Raw genomic sequence first — 26,558 nt, 5'->3', positions numbered from 1 at the left:
TTTGTTGCAAGAAAAGCATGGAGTTCGTCTTATACATGATTTTGAACATCGTTGAACATCTTTGTCTAACATGGTAATAAACTTTTTGCGTATTTGTAAATGCGTCAATCATGCATTTGACAATGATATCAAACTTTGGAGAGATTCCCTTTATTGTGTAATTCCCCAAGACCACTTTATTAAGCAAAGATTCGGCAACGTTGATAGAGCTTGATGTATAATACAATTTGTTATAAATAATTTAGAAATAGTGAAAAATTAATTTACTAAAGAATTAGTTATTCAATTTAAAACACAAATTACTGAACGACACAAAAAAGTTCTTAACACGTTTATATTGTATTTGAATTCAGGATCATGTCCAACTAGCTCAAAGTTTTTAAAGCATAGCTTCAAAACAGAAACTAAAGGGTTTGCTAGTCAATTGTTTTTCCTTATATCTCAGCCATTTGTGTGTCAATTTTCTCGAACCGGGTCTATAGCGGATATATTGATGTATAAATCATGTATGTAAGTTATTTGGGGGCTACGGAAAGTCGATTTCAACATACAGACGGACGAATATCTATACCGATCCAGAATATATATACTTTGTGGGGTCGCAAATGAAAAATATAGAAACTACAAACGGAATGACAAACTTATATATAACCTTGTCACTCATGGTGAAGGGTATAAAAATTAAAAATTTAGCGAATTGTATTATATTTTTTCAAAAGCGATTTTCTTTAAACTTAAGTACAATAATGTGATTTTCTGTTGAATGCTAACAAGTTTAAATATTTAGCACGCGACATATTCGACCGTCACGTTTGGATTACGATTAGTTAAAGTAATTTCAACAAACTCTTTGTATTTATTACTTATTTAATGGTTCAATTTACTTTGTATATTGTGCTTCAAGAACTTTATCTATATATATAAAAGAGTAACGTGACTGACTGACTGACTGACTGACTGATTCATTCATCATCGCACAGCCCAAACCGCTAAAGCTAGAAACTTGAAATTCGGGTAATGGGTTCCTTTTACAATATGTAGATCCACTAAGAAGGGATTTTTGGAAATTCGGTCGTTAAGGGGGACAAATGGGGCAAAAACGGGTAAAACCTGTACCTCTATATCTCCAAAACAAATAAACTTAGAAATAATATTTTAAATGCGTCCGCCTGTAATCAAAAAAAGAGCCGACAGGTGTTTGGTACTTTTTTGAAATTCAAAATTCAAGTGGCCATATGGGGTAAAAATAGTCCCCGTAGAACCCTCTGTTAACATGTATATCTCCTACATAAATAAACATAGAAATATTATATTGAATGTATCTGGCTCAGATCAATAAAAACTAGAAATCTTTTTGGTACTTTTTTGAAATTCGAATTCCTAAGGCCTCAAAATTGTTTTCTTTTTTGGTACTTTTTTATCAAAATGTATTTTCTCACTAACAATTCCATGAACTATTATTTTCAAATAGTACGTATTACTAGGTACTTTTTTGAAAATTATTTCTTCACGGGGGACAAAAAGGGGACAAAAAACGGGATAAAAACGGAGATTTGATATTATTTATTCAATTTAAAAATAAAAAAAAGATAAAATATTCTTCCAACCACACAAAAAAGAATCCACAACATGCTATTCGGAAGTCAAATACAAATGGGTAAAAAGGGCCAAATTTCAGTACACTTATATTGGTACTTTTTTGAAATTCATTTCTACTATTCTATTCAAGTAGTTTTATTTTTTTTTTTCAATAAAATTGTTTTGCCTCCACTGAGATTCGAACCGATGTAGTTCGGCTACAGTTCAGTAGTCTAAACCCTTAGCCTACACCAGAATGTTTATTTTCATGTTTAGAATACTAATTTTATTTTAAAATATATAGTTTTTCACCCTATTCACCATTAGTTGAATTCTAATGGTGTTGAAAATTCCAATAGTACAGACACAAACCTTAACCTTTTTTGTAAAAATTATTATTTTCACCTTATTCAATAAATTTAAAATTTATTCAACATACAGTTATATGAAATGTATATGGGAATTTATGAGGGAAAATATTAATAACAGTGTTGTAAATATAGTTGGTTTAATGCTATTTGAAATGTTATAGTTTTATTTGATTAAAAAACTACAAAACAAATTATTTTGTTGAAATGTGAAACAAAACAAAAAATATTCATAAAAATATATTCATTAAAGCATTTCTCAAAAAAAAATAACGTGTTTATTCCTATTCGCTAAAATAAGAATTTTGTTCTCGCAAAATTTAATAACAATTTCAGTAAATTAAGGTCCTCATTTTATAAAACAAAACGTTTGGAAGCGTAAGCAATTTGTATGAAGAATACTGGGAAAAAAGTTTAAAACTTATTTCCATAGAATTTTATTTTAACGTTTGTCATTTCGTTTTATAAAATTAGACCCTAAAAAAATTAAAATGTAAAGCACTATGTGTATCTATGAGTAAATCATTATTTATACTCTATTTATCAAGTTTATAAAATCAACTTATATCTCACTCAAATGTAGTATTAGAAACTTTTTATAAATTTAAAAACAGAATTTACGCAATATGTGTCTCTATGATTAAAACCTTATTCATATTCAATTTATCAAAAGATTATAAAACAAATTTAGGGCCTCATTTTATAAAACGCAACGACAAACGTTAAAATAAAATTCTATGGAAATAAGTTTTAAACTTTTTTCCCAGTATTCTTCATACAAATTGCTTACGCTTCCAAACGTTAAACAAATTGTGTATGAAAAAAATTCAAGTTTAAAACCTTATTACCAGTATTCTTCATACAAATTGCACTCTTTATAAAAAAAAACATTTTTTTAGATAATAACAAATAAATTTTCGCTTAAATAAAATCGTTTACACAAACATTTATTTAAATATTTTTATTTTGATGAATAGACAACACTATTTACATATAACCGTCAACTCATTTGAAAAAAAATAGTTGTGTAATAATAAGTGCTCAAATTTTATAAATTCAATTAAAAGAAAAAATTCTACGTTACTTAGAAATGTAAGTTTTTTAATTTCATATTCCATATATACATATATATTAATCTTCATTAAGTTTTATTACGTTTTTATCGTGTAAATAAAATGTATATTCACACCACAATTTTTAAAATTTTAAAAAATGATATGCTATTAGGTCATATTGTCATAATGTCCTTATTGTCATAATGTCCTAATATATTATGATAGTTTAAACAATTTTTGTTGTGTTTCAAACAATAATGTTCTAAACTAATAAGACTTTTTGAACTATGTTCATTGTTTTGTCATAAAATAACACTTTTTTTGAAGCACAACAACAATTTGTTTAAACTATCATAATATATTAGGACAATCAGACCGTTTGAATACCCCAAATATGTTGAAAGTGTGTTTAAAAAAATATTTTTACTGAAATTTGATTTCAACTATTGGGTATATGACTTAAAAATGTGGGATTTGCTATAGGTGGCGTATCTTTTGAACCCCTTTTTTAATTTTTAATAACTTTTATATCACTCTAAAGGGTATATATCTGTCATTCATCCTCGCTTAGTTATTGAACATTAAGTGTAAACAACAAAGTTTTTTTTGTCGAATTTTGTGCCAACAAAGCGTCATATGTGGAAAATTTTGCTTTACTTCTTTCATTTGAAAAACGTGCCGCAGAAGTACACATAGATCACCAAAGCTTATGGTGAACGTGTTCCATCGGTTTCAACGTGCAAGAGATGGTGCATGTTCAGAAGTGATGATTTTGAAACGGAAGGCCCAGGACAACCAAACAATTTGAAGACCAAGATTTGGAGGCATTAATCCGTGAATGTTGTTGTCAAACTCAACATGAGCTTGCAATATCATAGGGAGATACTCAAGAAGCAAAACGTTTGCAAGCAGCAGGATTTGTCAAAAAAAAAAAACGCAAATGGGTACCATACGAATCGAAGACGAGATACCTTGAAAAGCGATTTAGCATTTCCGAAATGACGTTTGAACTAACAGTTATTTAATAGTATTTTTGATTTTCATAAACATAGAAAATTCTAAAAGTTAGAATGTGAGTTTCTATGAGACTTAAAAACCAATTACTACTACTATTTATTATCTATCTTCTGGCTGTAATTTTTATTTTGGCTTAAACAATGGATGTAAATTGAGACAGTTGTAAATATACATATATGATTAAAGTAAGAATATTTATTGGTAATTGGTGAACACTTATTTGTCCATCTGAGTGTATGTACGACTGTTAGTTGAAATTAATTTTCCTAAGAAGATCAGAAAAATATTTTGTGCTTTTTCAAAAATATTTTTGAATTATAGAATAAATGCAGAATCCCACAAGATTCATCTGCCAATCTTCTCCCATTTCCAAGATATTTAGATTCATTCTCCAAATTAAATTTTCGTAAAAATTTAATTTCTCTGAACTCGCACTGTTAAAGGTTATGACCATGGACGATGATAGACTAACAGCCTATCTATAAATTCCATCATGTTCCATCCGCCCATCTTTTCCCGTTTTCCTAGAATTCGGATTCAGCCTCCCAAGTATATTAAATTTTGATTTTGGTCAAAATTAAAAAATTATTATCAAAACTCGCTCTGTTAAATATTATGACCACAGATTATCATAGTGGGACAGTTTATCTATAAATTCCAGCAAGTTCATTCCACCTATCTTCTCCCATTTCCAAGAAATTTAGATTCATCCTCCAAAAACATTTTAATTTTCGAAAAATTTAATTTTCCCATCTTCTCCCGTTATACAGGATTTTAGATTCATCCTCCAAAAAATTTAAATTTTCGAAACATTTAAATTTCTCTATCAGAACTCGCACTGTTAAAGGTTATGACCACGGAGCATGATAGACCATCTTCTCCCATTTCCAAGAAATTTAGATTCATCCTCAAACAAAATTTAAATTTTCGAAAAATTTAAATTTCTTTATCAGAACTCGCACTGTTAACGGTTATGCCACGGACCATGATAAACCAACACCCTACCTAAATATTCCAGCAAGATTCATCCGCCCATCTTCTACCATTTCCAAAAAATTTAAATTCTTCCTCCCAAAACTTGCACTGTTAATGGTTATGACCATGGGTTATGATAGAAAAACACCTTGGCTATAAATTCAAGCAAGTTCCTTCTGCCCATCTTCTCCCGTTATAAAAGAATTTAGAATCATCCTCAAAAAAATTTAAATTTTCGAAAAATTGAAATTTCTCTAGCAGAACTCGCACTGTTAAAGGTTATGACCACGGACCATGATAGACCAACACCCTACCTAAATATTCCAGCAAGATTCATCCGCCCATCTTCTCCCATTTCCAAGAAATTTAGATCATCCTCCCAAGAAATTTAAATTTCCGAAAAATGTTAATTTCTCTATCAAAACTCGCACTGTTAAGGGTTATGACCATGGGTTATGATAGAAAAACACCTTGGCTATAAATTCCAGCAAGTTCCATCTGCCCATCTTCTCCCGTTTTCCATGAATTTAGATTCGTCCATCCATAATAATTAAATTTTAAAAATTCCGCAAAAGTATAAAACTATGTTTGACATTTATGATTTGACTTAGTTTTTGGAAAAAACGGGAGATTAGTTCCCGTTTCAATCATTAGTGGTACATTAGGTTCAACCGTGTGGTTATTATTCCATTTTGAATACACTTTCCTTGATTTACAATGTTTAACGGTGTCATGTAAACTTTTAAACATAACTCTGTTAACTCAACTGGTTTGTGTCTAGGGTTATAAATTTCGAAATTTAACTTCACACACATTATTAAATTAGTATATCTTTATCTATCTACTATTAATATTTGCAATTATTATTATGAATTTTCAATTACGCAAGCAGTTTTGAGATGCTTTAATACTTCAAAATATCATGGACTACAAACAATTGTAAGGTGTATTTACTTTACGCAATAATTAAAATTTCTATAATAAACATTTTAAAATAATTTACGTAGTTGTTTTGTTATTTCCAAAAATTTGTTATTTCCAATAATTTACGCTAACGAAGTAGCGGGTTGCATGCTAGTATATTTATATAAGCCAACTGTTAATGCATTTTATGCCTTCTTAAGGCTTAAACTACTCGTACGATAGCGAACGCTATATTCTTTGAAAATTCAAATAAAATGTTTATGATTATATTATATGATTATTATTGAAACTTTCTGTTTAGTTAAAGCCTCAAAATTTAGTTTTGAATTAAAATTAGAACGATCGCGGAGTTTTGATAACACACGATAATTAAGGTATAAGAATGCGACATGGAACATGAATTTATCGTTCGGCCTGATCTGTTTTGTTTCTTTTGCCAAATATGTTAAAATGATTTTGCCCAACAAAAATGATAATAAAATCAAAATCTTTTTTAAAAAAAATGCTTTTAAAATTACACCCTTATTAATTGGCCCCTCGTACAAAAGATATGCAAACATTTTTATTATATTGTAATTAAAATTAAGAAGTTCACTGCTTTATTATGTTATTTGCCCGTGATCTTGTCTTTATATATTAGATTAAATTTATATATTTTTTTTGAACTTTAACCCCTTAACAAAACGGAAATCTACAATACTTGCCAACATCTATTTCTGTTACAATTCGGTTTCTTTTTCATTCATGTTGTACTTGTGGTATTTTCTTTTTTTTTAATTTTAAATTTCATTTGTTATCGGTGGCGTTGTATTTAGTTGGATTTTGTATACAAATAATTCGCATAAAAATAGCAACAATGACGTAATTTTTCCCAAACAAAAATAAATAAAAGTTTTTTTTTTTTGTTTTTTCTTTTATAAATTTTTTTTCAAATACAACAATAAATGCGATGTACGACGACACACTATAAACACATTAAAACGATTAACAACAAATAGTACTGGCAAATACTACTTATATTCTTATACATCGTTAGCTTAGTGTGCAAACGTGCTAAGTCCACTTTTTATGAAAATTGAGATTTTAATACAAAACATTAGAATTAGTAAAAATACACTGTTTGCTTAAACAAAAAGCTTAAAATTTAGTTTTATAGAGACTTATAAGTCGATAATACACTTATTCTAAACTATGGTTACACTGTGTGTAATTTTATGAGTCATGGAAATATAACCATATACGGACACCACTACGTAATAAAAGACGAAAAAAAAAGACCAGTTTTGCCCAAAGTCATGCACTTTTTTTGTATGGGTCCCCAAAGATTTGGGGGTCTTTTTTGCAAAAAGGTTATATTCTCAGGCTCATATCTTGCAAACAGTTCGGAATTTTGATTTACTCTCTGAGGCAAAGTTGTAGCAGAAACAGAAATTGTAAACACATACAATTTTTTTTTACCTTTTCTCCCCTGTTCAGATCCATAGGTAGCAAACCATTCAAAATTCAAGGAAACAATCAACTACAAAAATGTACCTAAGATCTCAATAATCTCTAGAACATATGAACTTCCTAGGAATGACTCTTAACACCGTTTAGGTAGGTCAATATAAGTTAGTAAGACAAAACTAAAGGAATTAAGTGTTTTGGGCCATAAACTATTAAATTATTAAGGGTCCTCATGTAAACGCTTAAATGTCTCGCAAACTGTGCAATCTGTGCATTTTTACACTCTCGCAAATGAACTGTCAAAAAATGTATGGAAATTCGTTTGCACAACCCCGATAAGTTTGCGCGACAATTTAGACTCGCAAACTTGAATTTATTGTGCATTTGATGAATCAGCTGCTTTTGTTTACTTTTATTAATAAGAAATAAAAATCAAATAAAATATAAAAATGTTGTGCATGTGAAAATTGTGTAACTTTGGAACAGAATGATTGTATTAAATGGCATTGTGTATGAAAACATTAACCAACAGCTAGAATATAAACAAAATCTTGCAAACTCTGTATATCACCGTTTGTTCCAAAGATTTAACTTTCATTCAACATTTTTAAAATTAAAATTTATACAATTTGAAAAATTTGTTAAGGCTTTTGTTGAATTTATTTTTATTTGACATTTATATCAAATAGAGAGAAATTTAATGTATAAACTTGCACAACATTGATAAGGTGGGTTCATGAAACACGTCGCGCAAATTTGCACAATTGAACAAATGGCAAACATAAGCGTTTAAATGAGTACCCTTATTATAAACTAAAGCATACTTTTAGGCAGCTTTAAACAAATTTATTTCGTATTTTTGCGATTTTGATCTTGAAGATGATTTTTTTTTTATTAGTTTTCAATGTTTTTTGCGTCTCCTATAAAATTTCTGAAAAGGGACTTAGCAGGTTTGCACACTAAGCTAACGATATGAGTATTCATATAATAAGTCTACTCTTAAGAACTCGAGAGAAAAGGTTTAAATGTTTTTGTTTTTAACAATATATTTTAGCAAACAACAAAAATAATAAAGGTAAAACGGCTATAATGTACTTTTAGTATTCTTAAAGCCTTAAATAAGGTGTACATTTGAATGTTAGCTAGGGAAGAACATAGGTCAATTCTCAACATATCTGCTGACTTTATGTATGATCTAGTTCCGTTATAATACACACAAATTTAAGCCAATCACTGACTCAACGTTAGCCAGGTTTATTTCTTATCTAACCCTTCTCCCCTAGTTGCAAAAAGTGACACTGGGCAACCGAGTGACACTGGTTATATTCCCTGTTTATAACTATGATTTACCCACTTCAGAAGAGATGTGTCATCCCAATTGTCATAAAAATATAAAACTCTTACATACATTCATTAACTGTTGCGTGTGCTACTGAATGTTGACGACTCCCAAGAACAATGACAGAAAGAAAAAGTAAAAAAAAGTTTTATATACGCTCATTTTATAATTAAAATAAATATTATTTTAAAAGGGGGACAATGATAAATGTCTATAATGTGTTTCTGTCACATTAAAAAACCATAAAGTTAAAATATGCAATTAAATTGTACTCTTAAATTCGTATATCTGTACATAATTTAAAAAAAAAAAACATAAAAATGAGATTGCGACAAAATAATGCTTTGTTTTGCGACCGATATTTATAAATTTTAAACGATATTTATTTATATGCACTTATGGATGTACTAGGCCAACAATTTTTTTTTTAATTATTGTTTCTTTAAAAATATAACAATCTTGTTGTAACCAGCATAAAAAAACAAGTAAGAGAGCTATATTCGGCTGTGTCGAATCTTATATACCCTTCACCAAATTATGCTTTAAAATAAAATTTTAAATATTTTTAGGTAAACTAAATTTAAATTTTTTTCCAGTTGTTTTTTTCGAAATTGTTTTTTAAATTTTATAATTTTTTTTTTAATTTTAAAAATTTTTTTTTTTTAGTTTTTAATTTTTTTTTTTAATATTTAGTGAAAAAAATTTTGGTGAAAAAAAAATTCGGGTTAAAAAATATTTTTTCCGATTTTAACCCATTGTAGGCCCAACTTACTATGGTCTTATATACGTCGTTGCACAGGTCTTTGAAATATCTATCATTAGATATCCATATTGTCTATATTAATGATTTAGTAATCCAGATATGGGTCAAAAATCGAGGTTGTCCTGGTGGACCGATTTTCTCGATTTTAAATAGCAACCGAGCTGGAAGAATTTCGGAGATATTGATGTATCATTCGTGTATGTAAGTTATTTGGGGGCTTCAGAAAGTTGATTTCAACACACAGACGGACAGACGGACATGGCTATATCGACTCCGCTATCTATAACGATTCTTTGTGGGGTCGTAAATGAAAAATGTAGAAATTACAAACGGAATGACAAACTGCCACTCATGGTGAAGGGTATAAAAAAAATTGGGAAGTATATTCCGTTTGTAACACATCGAAATATTCATCGCAGATTCACAAAACTATGTATACTCTGGGTCCTCATAAGAATCTAAGACGATCTAGCTTTGTCGTCCATCTGCCTGTCTGTTAAAACCACGATAGGACTCAAACCAAACTCTTTGTTGATATTGTTTGTTTGTTAATGAAAATGGGCAATATCAGTCTCCATACAAATGTTCTCCCGGAATACTGTTTGAGCAGTAATAAATATGTTGAGGATTACCGCATGGAAATCCTGATAAAATTTTGCACAAATTAATTCTAAGTACTCCGATATTATACTGTATATGAAGAATATAGTCCGGATTTACTTCAGAAATTAACATAATTATCTTATAATAATTAAAATCGTGATGAAATTGATTATAAACTAGTATTACAAGAAGCTAAATCTTCCATAATAAATCGGTCCTTAATTGACCCTACCCCCTATATAAGAAAAATATTTTATTGTCACATATTGATGGAGGGTATACAAGATTCGATACATCAGAATATAACACTTGTTAAATTTAAAAAAAAATTACGATACCTTAAACTTCTTTTTTTTGCGTAAAAATACATATGGGGTACTATTTGGACATATTGTCAATTTTTTTTTGTGTTTCAAACAACAAAGTTCTAAACTAATAAGACTATTTGAACAATGTTTATTGTTTTGTCATAGAATAATACTTTTTTGTTTAAAACACAACAACTATTATAATATATTAGGACTAGGGTGGCCTTTAATAAACGAAAGTTGGATTTTTTGGTCATTCTCAGCACCCAGTTTGGTGAACATTAGTAAAAAAAATCATCCTGAAAAAATTTTTGGTAAATCGATTGGGGTTAAGACGTGCCCGCAAACCCTCTGAAGATTTGAGATGCATTTACAAGGGAACAAAATTTAATTTTTTCAGTTTTTGTAAAAATTTTGCCATTAAATAAATTAATTGCAATTTAATTTAAAAGAATAGTAATGTGTACGTAATTGTCGTTCTAATGAGACATAAACAACTGAAATTGGTCAAAAATTAAAAATTCGCCAGGCAACTAGAACAAGAAATTAACATATTTTGATATATATTAAAATAAAAAATCATTTTTACTTAAAATATATCCATATTTAGTTGTATATGAGTTTTTGTCTTCGTAGGATACCGTATGACCAATCGTAGGTATGACCAAAAAAATAAAATTTTTTAACGGCATTTTTTAATTTTGAATTTATTGAGAATATAATTGGGAATAAAAATATGAAAAAATTATGACAATACCTCCTATAGTTTTTCCGTACCTGCGATTTAAATTTTGAAATTTTCGAGAAAAACCAATTATATGTCCATTTTTTGGGGAATGAGCTCAATTTCCTTACTGTTATGAATTTTAAGTAAAACCTATTCAAAATATTATAGTCCAAATAATTCTAAATATACTCTGAAAGTTTTATTAAAATTGGAAAACGTTAAACCTTAAATCGTGCAGGTCAAAGGTAAAATTTTTCAATATTTGGTATTACTAATTTAAAGATAACGAAATGTTATATATTTTTGTACCGATTTTGATGAAACTTAAGAGAATTATGACATGAAGTCTAGTATTTATAATAACAGACCAAAAATGGAAATTAACCCTTAATGGCACGTGGGTTTATAATGACGCCACTATTGAAATTGACAAGGTTTTTTATGATTTTAAAAGTTTGGGGTCATTTTAACCCCAAGTGCCATTAAGGGTTAATTTCCATTTTTGGTCTGTTATTATAAATACTAGACTTCATGTTATAATTCTCTTAAGTTTCATCAAAATCGATCCAAAAATAAATAACATTTCGTTATCTTTAAATTAGTAATACCAAATATTGAAAAATTTTACCTTTGAATTTCACGATTTAACTTTTAACGTTTTTCAATTTTAATAAAAACTTTCAGAGTATATTTAGAATTATTTGGACTATAAATATGGATATATTTTAAGTAAAAATGAGTTTTTATTTTAATATTTCTCAAAATATGTTAATTTTGTTCCTACATTTCTTGTTCTATTTGCCTGAGACACATTAATGGCCTGGCGAATTTTTAATAACTTTAACATTTTTTGAACAATTTCGTTTTTTTATATCTCATTAGAACGATTAGAACTTTTAAATTAAATTGCAAAAATAATTTTGTTAACCCTTTAATGCATTTTGTTACCAATTGTCTACATTCCAGTTCCAATTAATTTTAGACGAATACAACCTTGATACTAATTCAGAAAATTCAAATGGAGTACGAAAAGTTTCAGTTAAAGAAATTCTAAATCAAACTAAAGCTAAAATAAATATAATAAATAAAAATCAACTAAATATTTGATAATTTATAGAAAAATAAAAATAAAAATCATGCATTTAAGGGTTAATGGAAACAATTTCACAAAAACTGAAAAAAATGCTGTTTTTCCCCATGTAAATGCATCTCAAAACTTCAGAGAGCTTGCGGCACGTCTTCCCCAACCGATTTTTTTAGTAATGTTCTCCAAACTGGGGGGGTGAGAATGGCCAAAATCCAACATTCGTTTATTAAGGGCCACCCTAATTAGGACATTATGACAATATGAGCAGACCGTGTGAATACCCCAATAATTTATGTTTGTCCTATAGACCTAAAATAAACATCTTTGTGTATGTAATATTTAACGAGGGCTTGTGAGACCATTCGGGGTATCTTTAATTATTCATCTGAGTCTCCATAAAAAGAAAATGTTCTTTGTTATTTTTCATCCGCAAAATTGTTGAATATTTATACAACGCCCATTCTATTGCCATTCACATGTTGCTGTCAAAATGTTTTTAGGCAATAAATACTAAATTTATTGTTAAAATATAAAAACAAATTATATCTACATATACATACGTGTAAAAATGTTTTAAATAAATAATAACAAGTCGTCATCAGGGCTAATACAACAACAACAAAAATAAATAATAATCAAAAACAAAAACAAAAAATCAACAAAACACTTTGATGCGTGAAGGCAAATGGGAAAATTATACACATAACTACATATGTATATTTTTAACTAAAAAATACGCTAAAATAAAGCAAAAATATATTCTAGCATTCGGATTTTTTACTTTAATTTAGTAAATATTAAGTAGACCACAAAGAAAATACAAGTAGAAATCGTATCTGAAATTAAGATGTTCTTTCTGTACAACAAGTTTAAAGATGATTAATAATAAATAATATTCAAGGTGAAATACAGTTAGATCACTAATACAATGTAATCGTTATTATTCAGTGGTCGGCACTCACACGCAGAAAAAAAAATATAGTTGGGCATTAGAGTGTCCCAAAAATTTTTTTTTTTTGGAATTTCGGAACGCATACCCTCTAATTTTGTTTATATATATAAAACTATAGTTAAATATGAAATTTTGTCTTTCTACCATGATTGTAACCCGTGCCGACTTGCGATTTAGTTTTGTGGTGCATTTACAAGGGGAAAAAATGAAATTGTTTGCAGTTTTTGTAAATTTTGCCATTAAATAATTACTTTTGCAATTTAATTTAAAAGAATCGAAATGTGTACGTAATTGTCGTTCTAATAAGATATAAAACACACAAATTGGTTAAAAAGTTTTAAAGTTTAAAGTTATTGAAAAATCGCCAGGCCATTAACGTGTCTCAGGCCACTAGAACAAGAAACGTAGGAACAAAATTAACATATTTTGAGAAATATTAAAATAAGAGCTTATTTTTACTTAAAATATATACATATTTACTTGTATATGAGTTTTTGTCTTCGTAGGATACCGTTAACTTATTCGCATATATTTTTTTAACGGCAGTTTCAAAACTCCAATTTCAAATTTTTAAAAATTTTGTTAAACAAATTACAGAATTTTTTGATCATCACTTGGGGATTTATTGTCAACATAATAGGGAATAAAAATGTGAAAAAATTATGTCAATCCCTCCTATAGTTTTTCCGTACCTTCGATTTAAATTTTGCGATTTTCGAGAAAAAACTAATTTTTTGGCCATATTTTGGGCGAATGAGCCGAATTTCCTTACTGTTATGATTTTTAAGTAAAAGCTATTCAGAACTATAATATTCTGAATAGCTTTTAATATAGTCATTTTAAATATAGTCTGAAAGTTTTACTAAAATCGGAAAACGTCAACCCTTAAATCGAGAAGGTCAAAGGTCAAATTTTTCAATATTTGGAATTTCTCATGGGAAAAATAGCGAAATGTTATATATTTTTGGTCCGATTTTGATGAAACTCAAGAAAAGTATAACATGATGTCTAGTATTTATAATAATAACAGCACAAAAATTAAAATTAACCCTTTTGATATGGTAAGTTTGGTCAAAATTTTACTTTTTGGCCAAACATGGGATTTTTCTCATCCATGTAACTTATTACCTATTGTTTTTAGCAAAATGTGTTCCAAATAGTTTAGATAGCTATTTCTTCAATCTTTCGAAAAAAAAAATAAAAAATTTTGAATATTTTTTTCCGAAATCAAAAACTTTTTTGACTTTTTTTTCAAAATGGGCCCTTTTTTTCTTAAAATAAAGCTTAGATATTTTCCTTGAAGAACTATTTGGTCGTTTAGTGGGATGTGAGTTCGATATCTATCAAAATAAATGTTTTGTAATTCAAAACATGCAACTTTTGAACTTTCAACTTTCACTTGACGTGAAATCCCCCATATACCAATGTGGGTCTACGACAAATATTTTAATGTATTACAAATGAAATGACAAAATCAATGATATGTATATATATTTATATCAAAATATAGTGACTTAAAACGGAATGTTTGTCATTCCGTTTTGAGTCACTAACACATACTTAGTAGCATTAAATGTTTGCCACATTAATTCTCAATTCAATATGGCTTGAAATCATCGAAATTCACACGTTCATTATTTTCGGGATAAATACGTGCTAAACGTAAGTGGAAAAGTGCTAAGCTGACATTACTGCGTGTAATTGTAACTTGAAATTGAAAAAAAATAAAATAATATCTGTAATATTTTACTTGATTTGAACCTTTTATTACACTTTAAAATAATAATAATGTTTATATTTTATTTTCTGGAAAAAATGTATGTTTGAACGCTAAAAAAAGAAAATTATTTTTGCTACCAATCATTACTTGCGTAAGAGATCGTATATCAAACCCTGGCCAGACCATCATAGGGAACCTGTACCGAACGCAACTGATTGGTTTGAAGCGAGCATTGGTCGAAATACGCCCAGAATATGCGGCCAGACATGAAAATGTAATATTCCATCATGACAACGCTCGGCTACATGTTGCTATTCCTGTTAAAAACTATTTAGAAAGAAGTGGTTGGGAAGTGTTGCCTCACCCGCCTTACAGACCTCGCCCCGTCCGATTACTATTTATATTGTACAAATGTTTCAAAATAAAAGTAAAAAATTGAAGAAAAAAAATCGGCATTTTTAAGTCATACACCCAATAATATTAGACCAACAAATGTGCTGTTAATTTGCTAAAAATTAATAGATGCAGCACACTTACATTGTGGATTCTATTAATCTTGAACTGAAAAGTTTTATTCAGGCAATAGTTTTTAGAGAATGCTAAGTGATATTTTACAATAAAATATAAATTACTCTACATATTGTATTAATTAAATTCAAAACTTGTTTCCCCTTAAAAAATCCATAATCCATGTTTTTCTTTCATAAAAGTTTTGATTTCGATATTAGTTAGATAAAGATTTACCCGAATACTGTTATTAGACCAATTTTGAGCCTAATCCGAAACCGAATATACGGTCGGACTGTAGATAGAATAGTATTAAAATCGGACTATCCATTTAGAATTACTTCTAGTTTTTACGAGCGGTAATTTTTAAAATTTTGCTATTTTTCACAACTATGTAAAAATTGCTAGCTTTTTTTACGGTGTGTTATTTTTTTTATAATACACCATTGCTTAGTAATTGAGTGAATCAGATCAAATGAATTTAAATTATAAAATATCAAAGCAGTAATGGAACAGTTGTACGTGATTAGTAGTGTTGCTAATATTTAGGTTTAAATTTGTTAAACCAGTGAAAATTTAATTTTATATCATTATAAAATTGTATGCACTTTCTTTCTCTATTTTAATTGTAATTGTAATTGTGATGTTTGTTTCTTATTTTTTAAATTTTTGTGAACTTCTTTGGCATTTGTGTTGTTTACAGATAAATAACCGACCATGTTTGGTGCCCTGTTGCACAGTGGGGGATCTGAAAAAAAAGTGGAAATAAATCTGCAACTTCTAAACGAATTGCCCGATTTTAATAAAATTTACCGTGGCTATAGAGGAGGTGTTGATAAGTTTAAGTTTAATGCCCCAAAGTGGAGCACCTCGGGTATATCAATAATTAAAAATGATGCCAAGTTTGTGATCCGATTAGAAATATTTTTATATATATGGAATCTACTAGACGAGATCTACAAAAAACATTGCTTTATTTTTTGAAAAGTAAAATTTTATTTTATTTACTTACCTTGGTCTGGTTTTTTGCTAATAACGGATCCAATTCTTTCCCGATTTTCTTGAAATACAATTTTTTGAATTAACAAAACATGTATTAATAATAGTATGAAAGAATTGTTTAAAAACATCTACTGAGTCAAATGTTATGTGCATTCAAACTTAAACAAAAATAAAAAATCGTTTTTTCGACATTTTTTTCGAAAAATGTACTTCCATTAATTAACATATTACACGATTGCCTTCATGAAGAAAAAGACAATTAAATCATTTCTATACCCACCACCAAAAAGATGGGCGGTATGTATATTCGCATTTCATCATTCCGTTTGTAACATATCGAAATATTGGTCATAGAATCAAAATATATATATATTCTGGGTCCTCATATGAATCCAAGACCATCTAGCTATGCCCGTCCATCTGTTGTTGGCACGATAGAGCCAATATTCTTTGTTATTGAAAATGGGCAAAATCGGTCAAGTAGAACCAATATTTTTTTTGGCAATTTTCTTTAAATATATTGCAGTTGATATCATGAAATTGTGCACACAATACAAGCTCTGTTGAAAATAGCAAGAAGCTGTCCATGATTTCTCCAGTCCTCCTAAAAATTTCTTCTCGGAATATGACTCTTTAGAATAGTATCTATACAAAATTCAGCAAACATAAAAATTTTGATTGGATCGGTCCATATTTGACCATAACCGCCATATATAGTCCACTTCCTAAATCATTTAAATACGCATAGATCTCTAACAAGTATCATTATCGACATAAATAATCCTCATACATCAGGCCTGTCACACATTTTGTTCGGAATGGTTTCAATTCCGTACTTTTTAGTCCGATCGATTTCGTTTTAGGTTCTTCAGATTCCGTGTAATTTTATAAATCCAAAAATATTTAATAATTCGGTATTTCTGATTTTAATTTGACAGCGTTTTTGACATTAAAACAAAAGAGAAGTTTTTGTTAAAAAAATTTATTAAATTTTTTAGAAAAACAAATAATTAAAAAGTAATATCAATTCCACTTTGAAAATTGAAAGTGGTTTCATTACGAAAGAAAGTTTCGTTTTACTTTTTCTGAAGAAGCGAAATACGGAATTAATTCCACATACGATCGGAATAGAATTCTGTGACAGGCCTGTACAAACATTTGTGAAAATCTGTCCATAATTGATCATAGGTCTCATATAAGGAATAATTCCGAAAAACACATCAACCTAAATACAAATCTTATACATATTGATATCAAACCAATTTTAGACAGGTCAGTTGTATTAAAAAATCATAATATTGATGTTTGTGACGATCAGTACATAATTTTCCATAGCTCCTATAAGAGATACTTAGATATCAGCGCACACAAATTTGTGTGACAATCACAGCTTAATAGCTCCCATTCGAAAAATATATTTTTTTTAATTTTTTTAATTCACGCCAACGGAAAAAATTTACTCAAATTTCTAAAAAAAAAATTGTTTTTTGGCCATATATCTTACTACCGGGTTTTAGCTCATATATAAGGCCTACATCCGGAAAATACAATATCCTCTAGCAAATGCGAAACTTACCACAGATATTTTCTAGTAGTAGAAACTATAAAACTAAGCAAATCGGGAGAACCAGGCACAACCAAATATAACACTCTTACCTTTTTGGTTGTCTGCTAGTTAAACTCTAACAATATATGACAAAATGAAATAAAAGTGCACTAAATATGTAATTGTTTTTCACCATTGCCGTATCATCAATCCGTTCCCTTTTTTATGCAGCTATAAAAATATAACAATATAACAGACAGGCAAACAAAAATTTGAATATGTTCCATTGTTTATTTAATAAAACAGCACTATTTTTTTTCAATTGCAAAGTGTTGGCATTATTGTTTTTAAGTGGGAGCCGCATTTATATAAATAAGCGTTATCGAATTCAATTTGAAAACAAAAAATAAAATCCATCATAATGAACGAGTCTGAGCTTCGTATAAAAATTCAACCAAAACAAAACTTTCATTTTCGGTATGAGAACGAAATAAACCAACAAGGAAATACACACGGTGTATTGCAGGGCCAACAAAAATACAAATATCCTACAATTGAATTAAGTTTGCCAGCAAATAAAAGAAATAGTGAATTTTTCGTACTTTGTTCTTTGCATCGTTTTACAGACATCGTACCCAAAACTCTTTCGCCACATCTTCTAATGCGAAAAGGAGTAACGGAACTTAACTATGAGTTTATATTTGAAAAAATGAAAACGGTTGAAGACAATCCAATGAAGCGAGTCTGGGAGTTAAGAGACTGTGTTATTGTGCGTTTAACAAAAAAGGAATACAATAATTCCTTTACCAATAAAAGGACCGCATACGAACGTTTACAATTACCTTCGTTAACTTTCGAAGAACTGCTAGGAGAGTTGAATTTAGATGATCCTAGTGATGTAGAAGACAGTGCAAAAGGAAACGTAAGTAGAATGTAACAAGAGCTTTAAAATTAAGTCTTGTTAAATGTTTGTTCATTTCAACAGGTCTGTCTGGGTTTTACGATATTCGAAAAAAAAGCTAAAGCAAAACAATATACTTTGTATAAGAAAACAATTTATTCCTGTAACATCTATAATGCTGATACATTAAAAATCTACAAAATTGATACCCCCAAAGGAAGTGTACTTGGAGGCACCGAAATAAACATCAAATCCAAATTTGAGTCATGTTGGACACTTATTGTTTTAATAAATAAAATCAATGAAAGAACCAACAAAATCGTATGGAACACTACCGTTAAAGATTTAAAAAAAAACAAGAACACGATAACTTTTACACTGCCACCATATGGAGGACCCGAAAGTGAGGATGACGAAATTGAAGTAAATATGTGTGTTAAAGTGGAAAACTCCACTTACATAAGCGATAATGTCAAATTCTTCTATGTCAATGAAAGGCCACGTAAACGTCCAAGAGTAACAGAAAAACAAGATAACCCTCCAGAACAAAGAGCAAATGACATGAGTAATATATCATGTGATTATGAAACTTCGCCGGAGTTCTCAGGTTCGAAGGAATTTGTTTGCACTCAGCATGTCGATATTAAATTTAAAATTGATAAAATTTTCAAAACTCCAAAGGATCCAAATCACATTATGTCATATGAACGTTTGTGTAAGTAATAGTATATGTTACCATTTTCATAGTTCCAAGTTATTGATTTCTTTTGTATTTCAGATTCCATATTTTACGATGCTTTAGAATCGGAGGAAGCATTCAAACATCTTTATAAAATGGCCAAGGATTCAAGTAACAATTATCTGGTTGCAGATTTGCGCAATGAAAATGGTGAAAATCTCTTGCACATGGCGTGTCAAATGAACAAGTTCAAGAGAATACGTCCTTTAATTGGATTGGGATGTCATATCAATGAGCAGGACTACATCGGAAGAACACCGTTGCACGTCGCTCTGGCTAAACAACATATCGATTGTGTTGCGGAAATTCTGTTTATCTTCAACAACATTTCAAAGTACCCCAAAGAAGTTGAAACTGATTTAATGAAAATGATTGGGGCCTACAATCACGATGGCCATACAGTTTTACATGCCGCCATGCTCGGCCAATATAAAGAATTATGCGAAGCTATATTGATGTTCATGCGCAAACACAATATCAATGTTTTGGACTTTGAAGTGTTGGGAAGTGGTGATTCCATTGCACATTTGGCTGTTAAACACAATCTTATGACGATTCGGCCTCTTATAGTAGAATATGTGCCAAATTACGAGATGGTTCAAAATTATGCTGGTATAATGGTGGAGGAGTTGGAAGATGAAATGTTGGAACAATTAAAAAATCTAAATGTATAAAATACCAAACATTTTCTGACAAATTTTATTTACGATTCGAAACTGTTTCAAGGAAATGGTAACGCTAATTTGGTTTATTTCTGTAACGGGATTTTGGGTTAGTTCGTTAAGAATATTTTAAAGCAAATACATATATTTTCTTTATTTTCTGGGATAACAATAGCTTAGGGGCAACGATCCTTCGTATATCCTTTGTGTATATCTATATTTTTATTTTAATAATAACTTCTTTTACAAAAATATTTAACTAACAAAAATGTTACAAAAATAATTTACTAACAAAAATAAATGATATCAATAAAATAAACATTTTTACCAGGGCAAGGATATCTATGCAAATGCATGTTTGTAGTCAGTAACTCAAAATCGCTTTTAACAATTTATCTTTCCGAATCGAAGAATTTGCAACAAAATGACATCGATTTGTTGTTGCATATTTTTGCATATTTTGTTATAAAAGCATATTTTGCATATTTTTCTTTTAAACGCATATATTTAGCATATTTTTCCATTTTATTGCATATTTAATTTTCTTTTGGATAAATGTATTTTTATAGCAGCAAATAGCCTAAAGGTATTTTATTTACAACTTATTCATGTAACATTTTTAGTACATGGTTTATATCGAGTTGCCGAAGAATTTATATCGCAAATTGAAGATATAGATTTATTAATTTCGAATGGAAAAAAGTGTTTTTAATGGCACCATGGTTACTTTAAAGAAAAGTTTCGATTCTTTTGAATTCATTTGCAAAAGTATTTAGTTAGTAGCAAAAATTTTATAAAAACTGAAAAAATTTGCATTTTTTCCGATTTTTAGCGATAATACAGTTTTTTTATATACATATTTCTGGAAAACAATGCAGAGAATTAACGAGTTTCACCTTTTTATTTGATATAAATAGTAAAATTTTGCATATATCGACGCGCGTCCCGAAATCGTTTTCCGATTTGGCTAAAATTTTCAGCACATAACTTTTAGGCCTGGTGTCACAATATTCCACCCGGCACTCTTTGAAATCTGTACATGTACACCCTAATGTACATATATATTGAAACTGTGGCCTGAAATTTATATTTTTCTTGTATTAAGAAATATATTTCAAATAAAAAACTTTTTTTATTGCATATTTTTGTCATTTTAGTGCATATTTTCTCTCTTTATAGTGCATATTTTTAATTTTTTTAGTGCATGAAAATCCTTGCCTTGATTATTACAAAAAGGTATATGAGTCAAATCCAGGTCAATTCATTTGTTTTTCGGGTATCATAATTTTTTTGAAGGTTTTTGCGTGGTGGTTCAACGCACCTAAAGACGCGGATTTTGAGCTCAATTTTCTGTAGAGCAAAATCGGTTGAATATATGTATTGCAATTCTGATTTCACCAGAATTGCAATATATTCAATCGATTTTACAATTAACGGTTTCTGAACCCTTAAAAAAGTTCCAAAAACACACAACAGGGGGCGCAATATCACAATATCATTAAAAAAAGAATTTCAGTTTTTTTTTAAACATGCACAATGAATATAAGTTTAACATTTTAAGTTTAACAAAACTGCAGTAATATTTCCTTTCTAACACTAACCATTAAAATGTTGTAGGTTTTTGGAACTTTTTTTAAGGGTTCAAAAAAGTCAATTGTATTAATTTTTGCTGCTGAATCGACCGCGTCTTTTGGTGCGTTGAACCACCACAAGGAGTGAACATTTTCCAAAAAAAAGGAAGCCATTAACCTTCGAAAACAAGTAAGAGATCTATATTCGGCTGTGCCGAATCTTATATACCCTTCACCAAATTATACTGCAAAATACAAATTTTAAATATTTTTAGGAATTTATTTTTTTTCCAGTTTTTTTTATTTTTTTTGGAAAAAAATAGTTTTTCGAAGTGTTATTTTAATTTTTTTTTTTTTAAATTTTAAAATTTTAAAAAATATTTTTTTTATATATTAAATTTTTTTTATGAAAAAAAATTTCGGGTTAAAAAATATTTTTTCCGATTTTGACGATTTTGTAGGTCCAACTTACTATGGTCTTATATATGTCGTTGCAAAGGTCTTTTGACCCATTGTAGGTCCAACTTACTATGGTCTTATATATGTCGTTGCAAAGGTCTTTGAAATATCTATTATTAGATATCCATATTGTCTATATTAATATCTTAGTAATCCAGATATAGGTCAAAAATCAAGGTTATCCTGGTTTTTTCCTCATATCTCAGCCATTTATGAACCGATTTTGTTGATTTTAAATAGGACATGCTTCTCGAAAGCATGTCTGACAGAATTATTGAAGATTTGGATGCCGAAGATATCTGGGGTCTTCAGAAAATTGATTTCAACAAACAGACGGACAGACAGACAGACAGACGGACATGGCTTAATCGACTCCGTTATCTATAAGGATCCAGAATATATATACTTTATAGGGTCGGCAAATTATATTGTGGAAATTACAAACGGAATGACAAACTTATATATACCCTTTTCACGAAGGTGAAGGGTATAAAAATGATGATACCCGAAAAACAAATGAATTGACCTGGTCTCTAAACGACCTCTAATGTACATATCGCACTGGTTTCTCTAAAGAGTGTCAACTCGAAATTTTTAAATTTTCAATTTTTGTAAGAAATCGATGTGCAGTGATCATATCTACCTACTGTTAAAATCTGCTATCATTTTCTCTACTCTTTCGCCAAATAATACAGTTGTATCCGTACAGTTGTTTCATTGTAATCATAGCTGTAAATTGTGAATATTTTTATTCAAAATATTTCCAAAAACTTAATTATTTTTGAATTTTAGTTATATTTAAAAAAATAAATTTATATTGAAATCATTCTATATTATTGAAAATAGGATACTAATTAATATATATCTATTTAGAATATAATGCATTAAATATTATTTGATTTCAATAGAATACGATATTAAATAAATTATACTTAAAAGTTTTTAATAAACTTTTATAAAATTATACTAATAGTATTTTAGTAACAATAAGTTGTATTTTATTTATTATATAATGAATAGATTTTAAAATATTCTAATCAATATGAAAACATGTAATTATTTTCAAATTATATTTTTATAGTAAAAATTAAATATTAAATTAGTTTATTCAACTAGTTATGAATAAAATATTATTTTACTTATTCCAAAATAATTTTATTTCTCAAAAAAAAAGAAAAATATTTAAATATTCAACTAAAAATTTTAGAATACTCTTTTATTCATAGAAATTTTCTTTGAATAATTTTATTTGTGAAAATAAAGTCAAATATTTTAACAACAAATTTTTCAAAAATTTTATAAAAAAATATTTTTGTTTGTGAAAATGAGCTCGGACGATAAAGATTTTTCTTCCGAGGATTATAAAAAAGATCCTTCGGTCCTTCGAACAAAAACAATGCTCAAAAATAATTCAACGATATTTTGAACGTCTAATTTCACTTAGACCTAGGAGGAATGCCATGTAAGACGATCATTTTGAACAACTAGTTACAGTTAAAAACAGTTTTTAAAAATAATTCATGAATTTTGTTCTTCACAATTTAAATTTTATTATTAAACCTCCAATTGAAACCATTAATCTGTGTCCATATTCTAGTGATAATCAATGATTAAGTAGTAGTTTTTAAAAATAGAATATTAGATATCAGAGAACTAACTTTTTCAACTCAGAATGCAATCAGAAGATATTTTACATCAGTATTATTGTGAAATAAAAATATTCTTTAACATTTATTAGAATTATTTCTATTCAGTAATTTTTGGAAAAATAAATTTATTTGTTTCAAATTTGTGATAAATAAAAATATTTCTAAAGTTTTTTTTAGAATTATTTCTATTCAATAATTTTTTGTTTGAATAATTTTAGTTTTTTGTGTTTTGTTTGAATAAATATTCCAAAGAAATTAGTTGATGTTATTTGTATATAAATGAAATAAATTTAAATTTTATTCAACTTTGTTTTATTTGAATATACAAAATTTTACTATTTTCTAAAAAATATCAATATAATTTAGTTAAACTAATATAAAATGATTTTATTTATAATTTATTTGGTTTTAAAAGATATAAATATGCATAAATTTAACTGTAAATATTATTAATAAATTAGACAAATACTTTATTTAACTAATAAATAATTTGGAAAATAAATATTTATAATTGGAAACAAAAACTATAATAATATAAAAAATATTTATATTTTGTATTTTATTCACAAGTTACAGCTATGATTGTAATGTATTAAAACAAAAATAGTTTTTTGCTTCTACTGAACATTTTTAAATTTTGAAATATATGAAATTTTCAATAATTTCCTAAAATGAGCACGTATTTATATAACAGAAATAATCGCTGAAAAAAATGTAATAGTGAATTTTAAAACCCAACAAAGTAAAAATTTTAACTTTTAGAAGCCATTAAAAGTTGGTGGTACATACATATTTGTACCATCCGTACTGAAAGGGTTAAATGTTACCGACAACAAAATATATTTTCGTATATTTTGATCCAAAACTTTTCACCGGCTCAACATTTTTTGTTTAGAAAGTCAGAATCATTTTCTGAGTCGATAAAGAGAAGTCCTTCTGGCTGGCTGGCTGTCCATGTAAACCTTGTGCGCAAATTACAGGTCGCAATTGTTTCAGCCCAAGGACTGAAACCTATTGAAACTGGCTGAAATCGGTCCAGTATTTCACCTAGCCCCCTTACAAATGTCCAACCGAAATTGGACTTTATCGGTCATAACTGTTTAATTTATATAGGTATCTACACAAATTTCGCTCCAAATATTAGTCCATAATTAGTTATAGTTTCCATATAAGGCCCACTTCCGAAAATCACATTAATAAAATTCAACAAAAATAAGTTTCATATAAACAGAAGTCATGTCACTTAATTTAAAACGATTGCTCCATAATTAGTCATAGTTTCCATATAAGGCCCACTTCCGAAAATCACTCACGAATATTCATTATTGAAATTTTAAAAGAAAAATGTTTTTGCTCATTTACTCAGTGTAGGGTATTATATGGTTGGACTTGATCGAACATACTTTCTTATATGTTTTCAATTGCAGCAATAGTTTAGAAGATTCAGATATATTACCACTTTTTTGCAATTGACCCCACTGAGCGCCGTTACGAAAATTACACAGACTTTGATTGTTATTAAAATGGAAATACCCTTATTATAAATTTGTGTGTTTGAAATTTGTTAATATTCAACAGTAATAAATGAAAAATAAACATGTATAGAATATAAACATATGTATGTGTTGTAGTAGTTGTGAGAACACTGCTCACCAGATAAGAGAATTGAGCAATAAAAATTCGGATATTCTCCGGCAGAGTTGCCATGTACTAGATTTTCATCAAGGCAAATTTAACAAAATGAATTTAGTACCACTTGTAGATATATCAGAGGAAGCCCAGGAATAAAGGAATAAGGATTACAGATTTCATATAGAGCACAATAACAGGAAGTTGTTTTAGAAAAATTTCAACTTTAGACTTAAAGTTCTCAACAACTGCTGAACCGATTTTAATGAAATCATGAAAAAATATATCTCCATAAAAAAAAAACAAATTCTATATTTCCATCGATTCAAAAGTTACAAAGTTTTCGCCGATAAAAAACGATTCTGAGCCACTGTGGATATATTATCATGCAGCTATAAAACTGTAAAATGAGATAAGCAAAATAAAAATTGGAATATTTTGCAATATTTATTTAGCTCATTAACGCCGAATGGGTAGAAAAATACCCAAAAATAGAGCAATTTTTCAAAAATTCTAGGAGAGCGATATCAAAAAACTTTTTTTTGCAATAGATAAAGTAAGAATCGAACTACTTAAAATAATTTTTTCGGTAATTATTCCTTGGTGGGGAACTAGTGGGCCAAAGTTGAGCAATTTTACAAAATCACAAAATTCGAAATTAAACTGTTTTAGAAAACGGGGGATTGGAGGTCCCCCATGCCCTCCTTATGTCTAGTAGTCCTAGATGTCCTCTATCCGTAAAAAAAAATAACAAAGTGATTAGACCCATGAATTTAATTTTTCAAGTAAAAATTTTGTTTTTTTTTCAGAAAATCATAATAAAAACATTTAAAGGTATGAGAATATATGATTATATAAAATATTTAGATGGTGAAAGGTTGACACCATCTAAACACCATTTCCTTTTTTGGCCAGGAAATAATGATGCCAAACCTCTTCTTTGATGAAAAAAATGGTGGTTATGTGTGTGTAGGGGTCATTAGACCCCATAGTTCGTGGTAGCAGTCCGAAACTAGCAACCTAATCTACTT

At 28.6% G+C, this 26,558-nt stretch overlaps 2 protein-coding genes across 2 annotated transcripts in view; one reads left to right on the top strand and one right to left on the bottom strand.

Annotated features, from left to right (window-relative positions):
* The window catches only part of Piezo (piezo), a 154,177-nt gene that overhangs the window by 73,898 nt on the left and 53,721 nt on the right, over window positions 1-26,558 (bottom strand). The window lies entirely within an intron of this gene.
* LOC135949928 (uncharacterized) lies at window positions 18,339-20,231 on the top strand. The gene is made up of 3 exons (XM_065499390.1): window positions 18,339-18,839; window positions 18,903-19,533; window positions 19,597-20,231. Exons 1-3 carry the CDS (start codon window positions 18,339-18,341, stop codon window positions 20,229-20,231), a joined length of 1,767 nt encoding a protein of 588 aa, XP_065355462.1.

Source organism: Calliphora vicina, chromosome 2 (genome assembly GCF_958450345.1).
Source record: "Calliphora vicina chromosome 2, idCalVici1.1, whole genome shotgun sequence".
Taxonomy (NCBI): Eukaryota; Metazoa; Arthropoda; class Insecta; order Diptera; family Calliphoridae; genus Calliphora; species Calliphora vicina.
The sequence above is the reverse complement of the archived record's forward strand: the minus strand, read 5'-3'. Positions and strand labels throughout refer to the sequence as shown.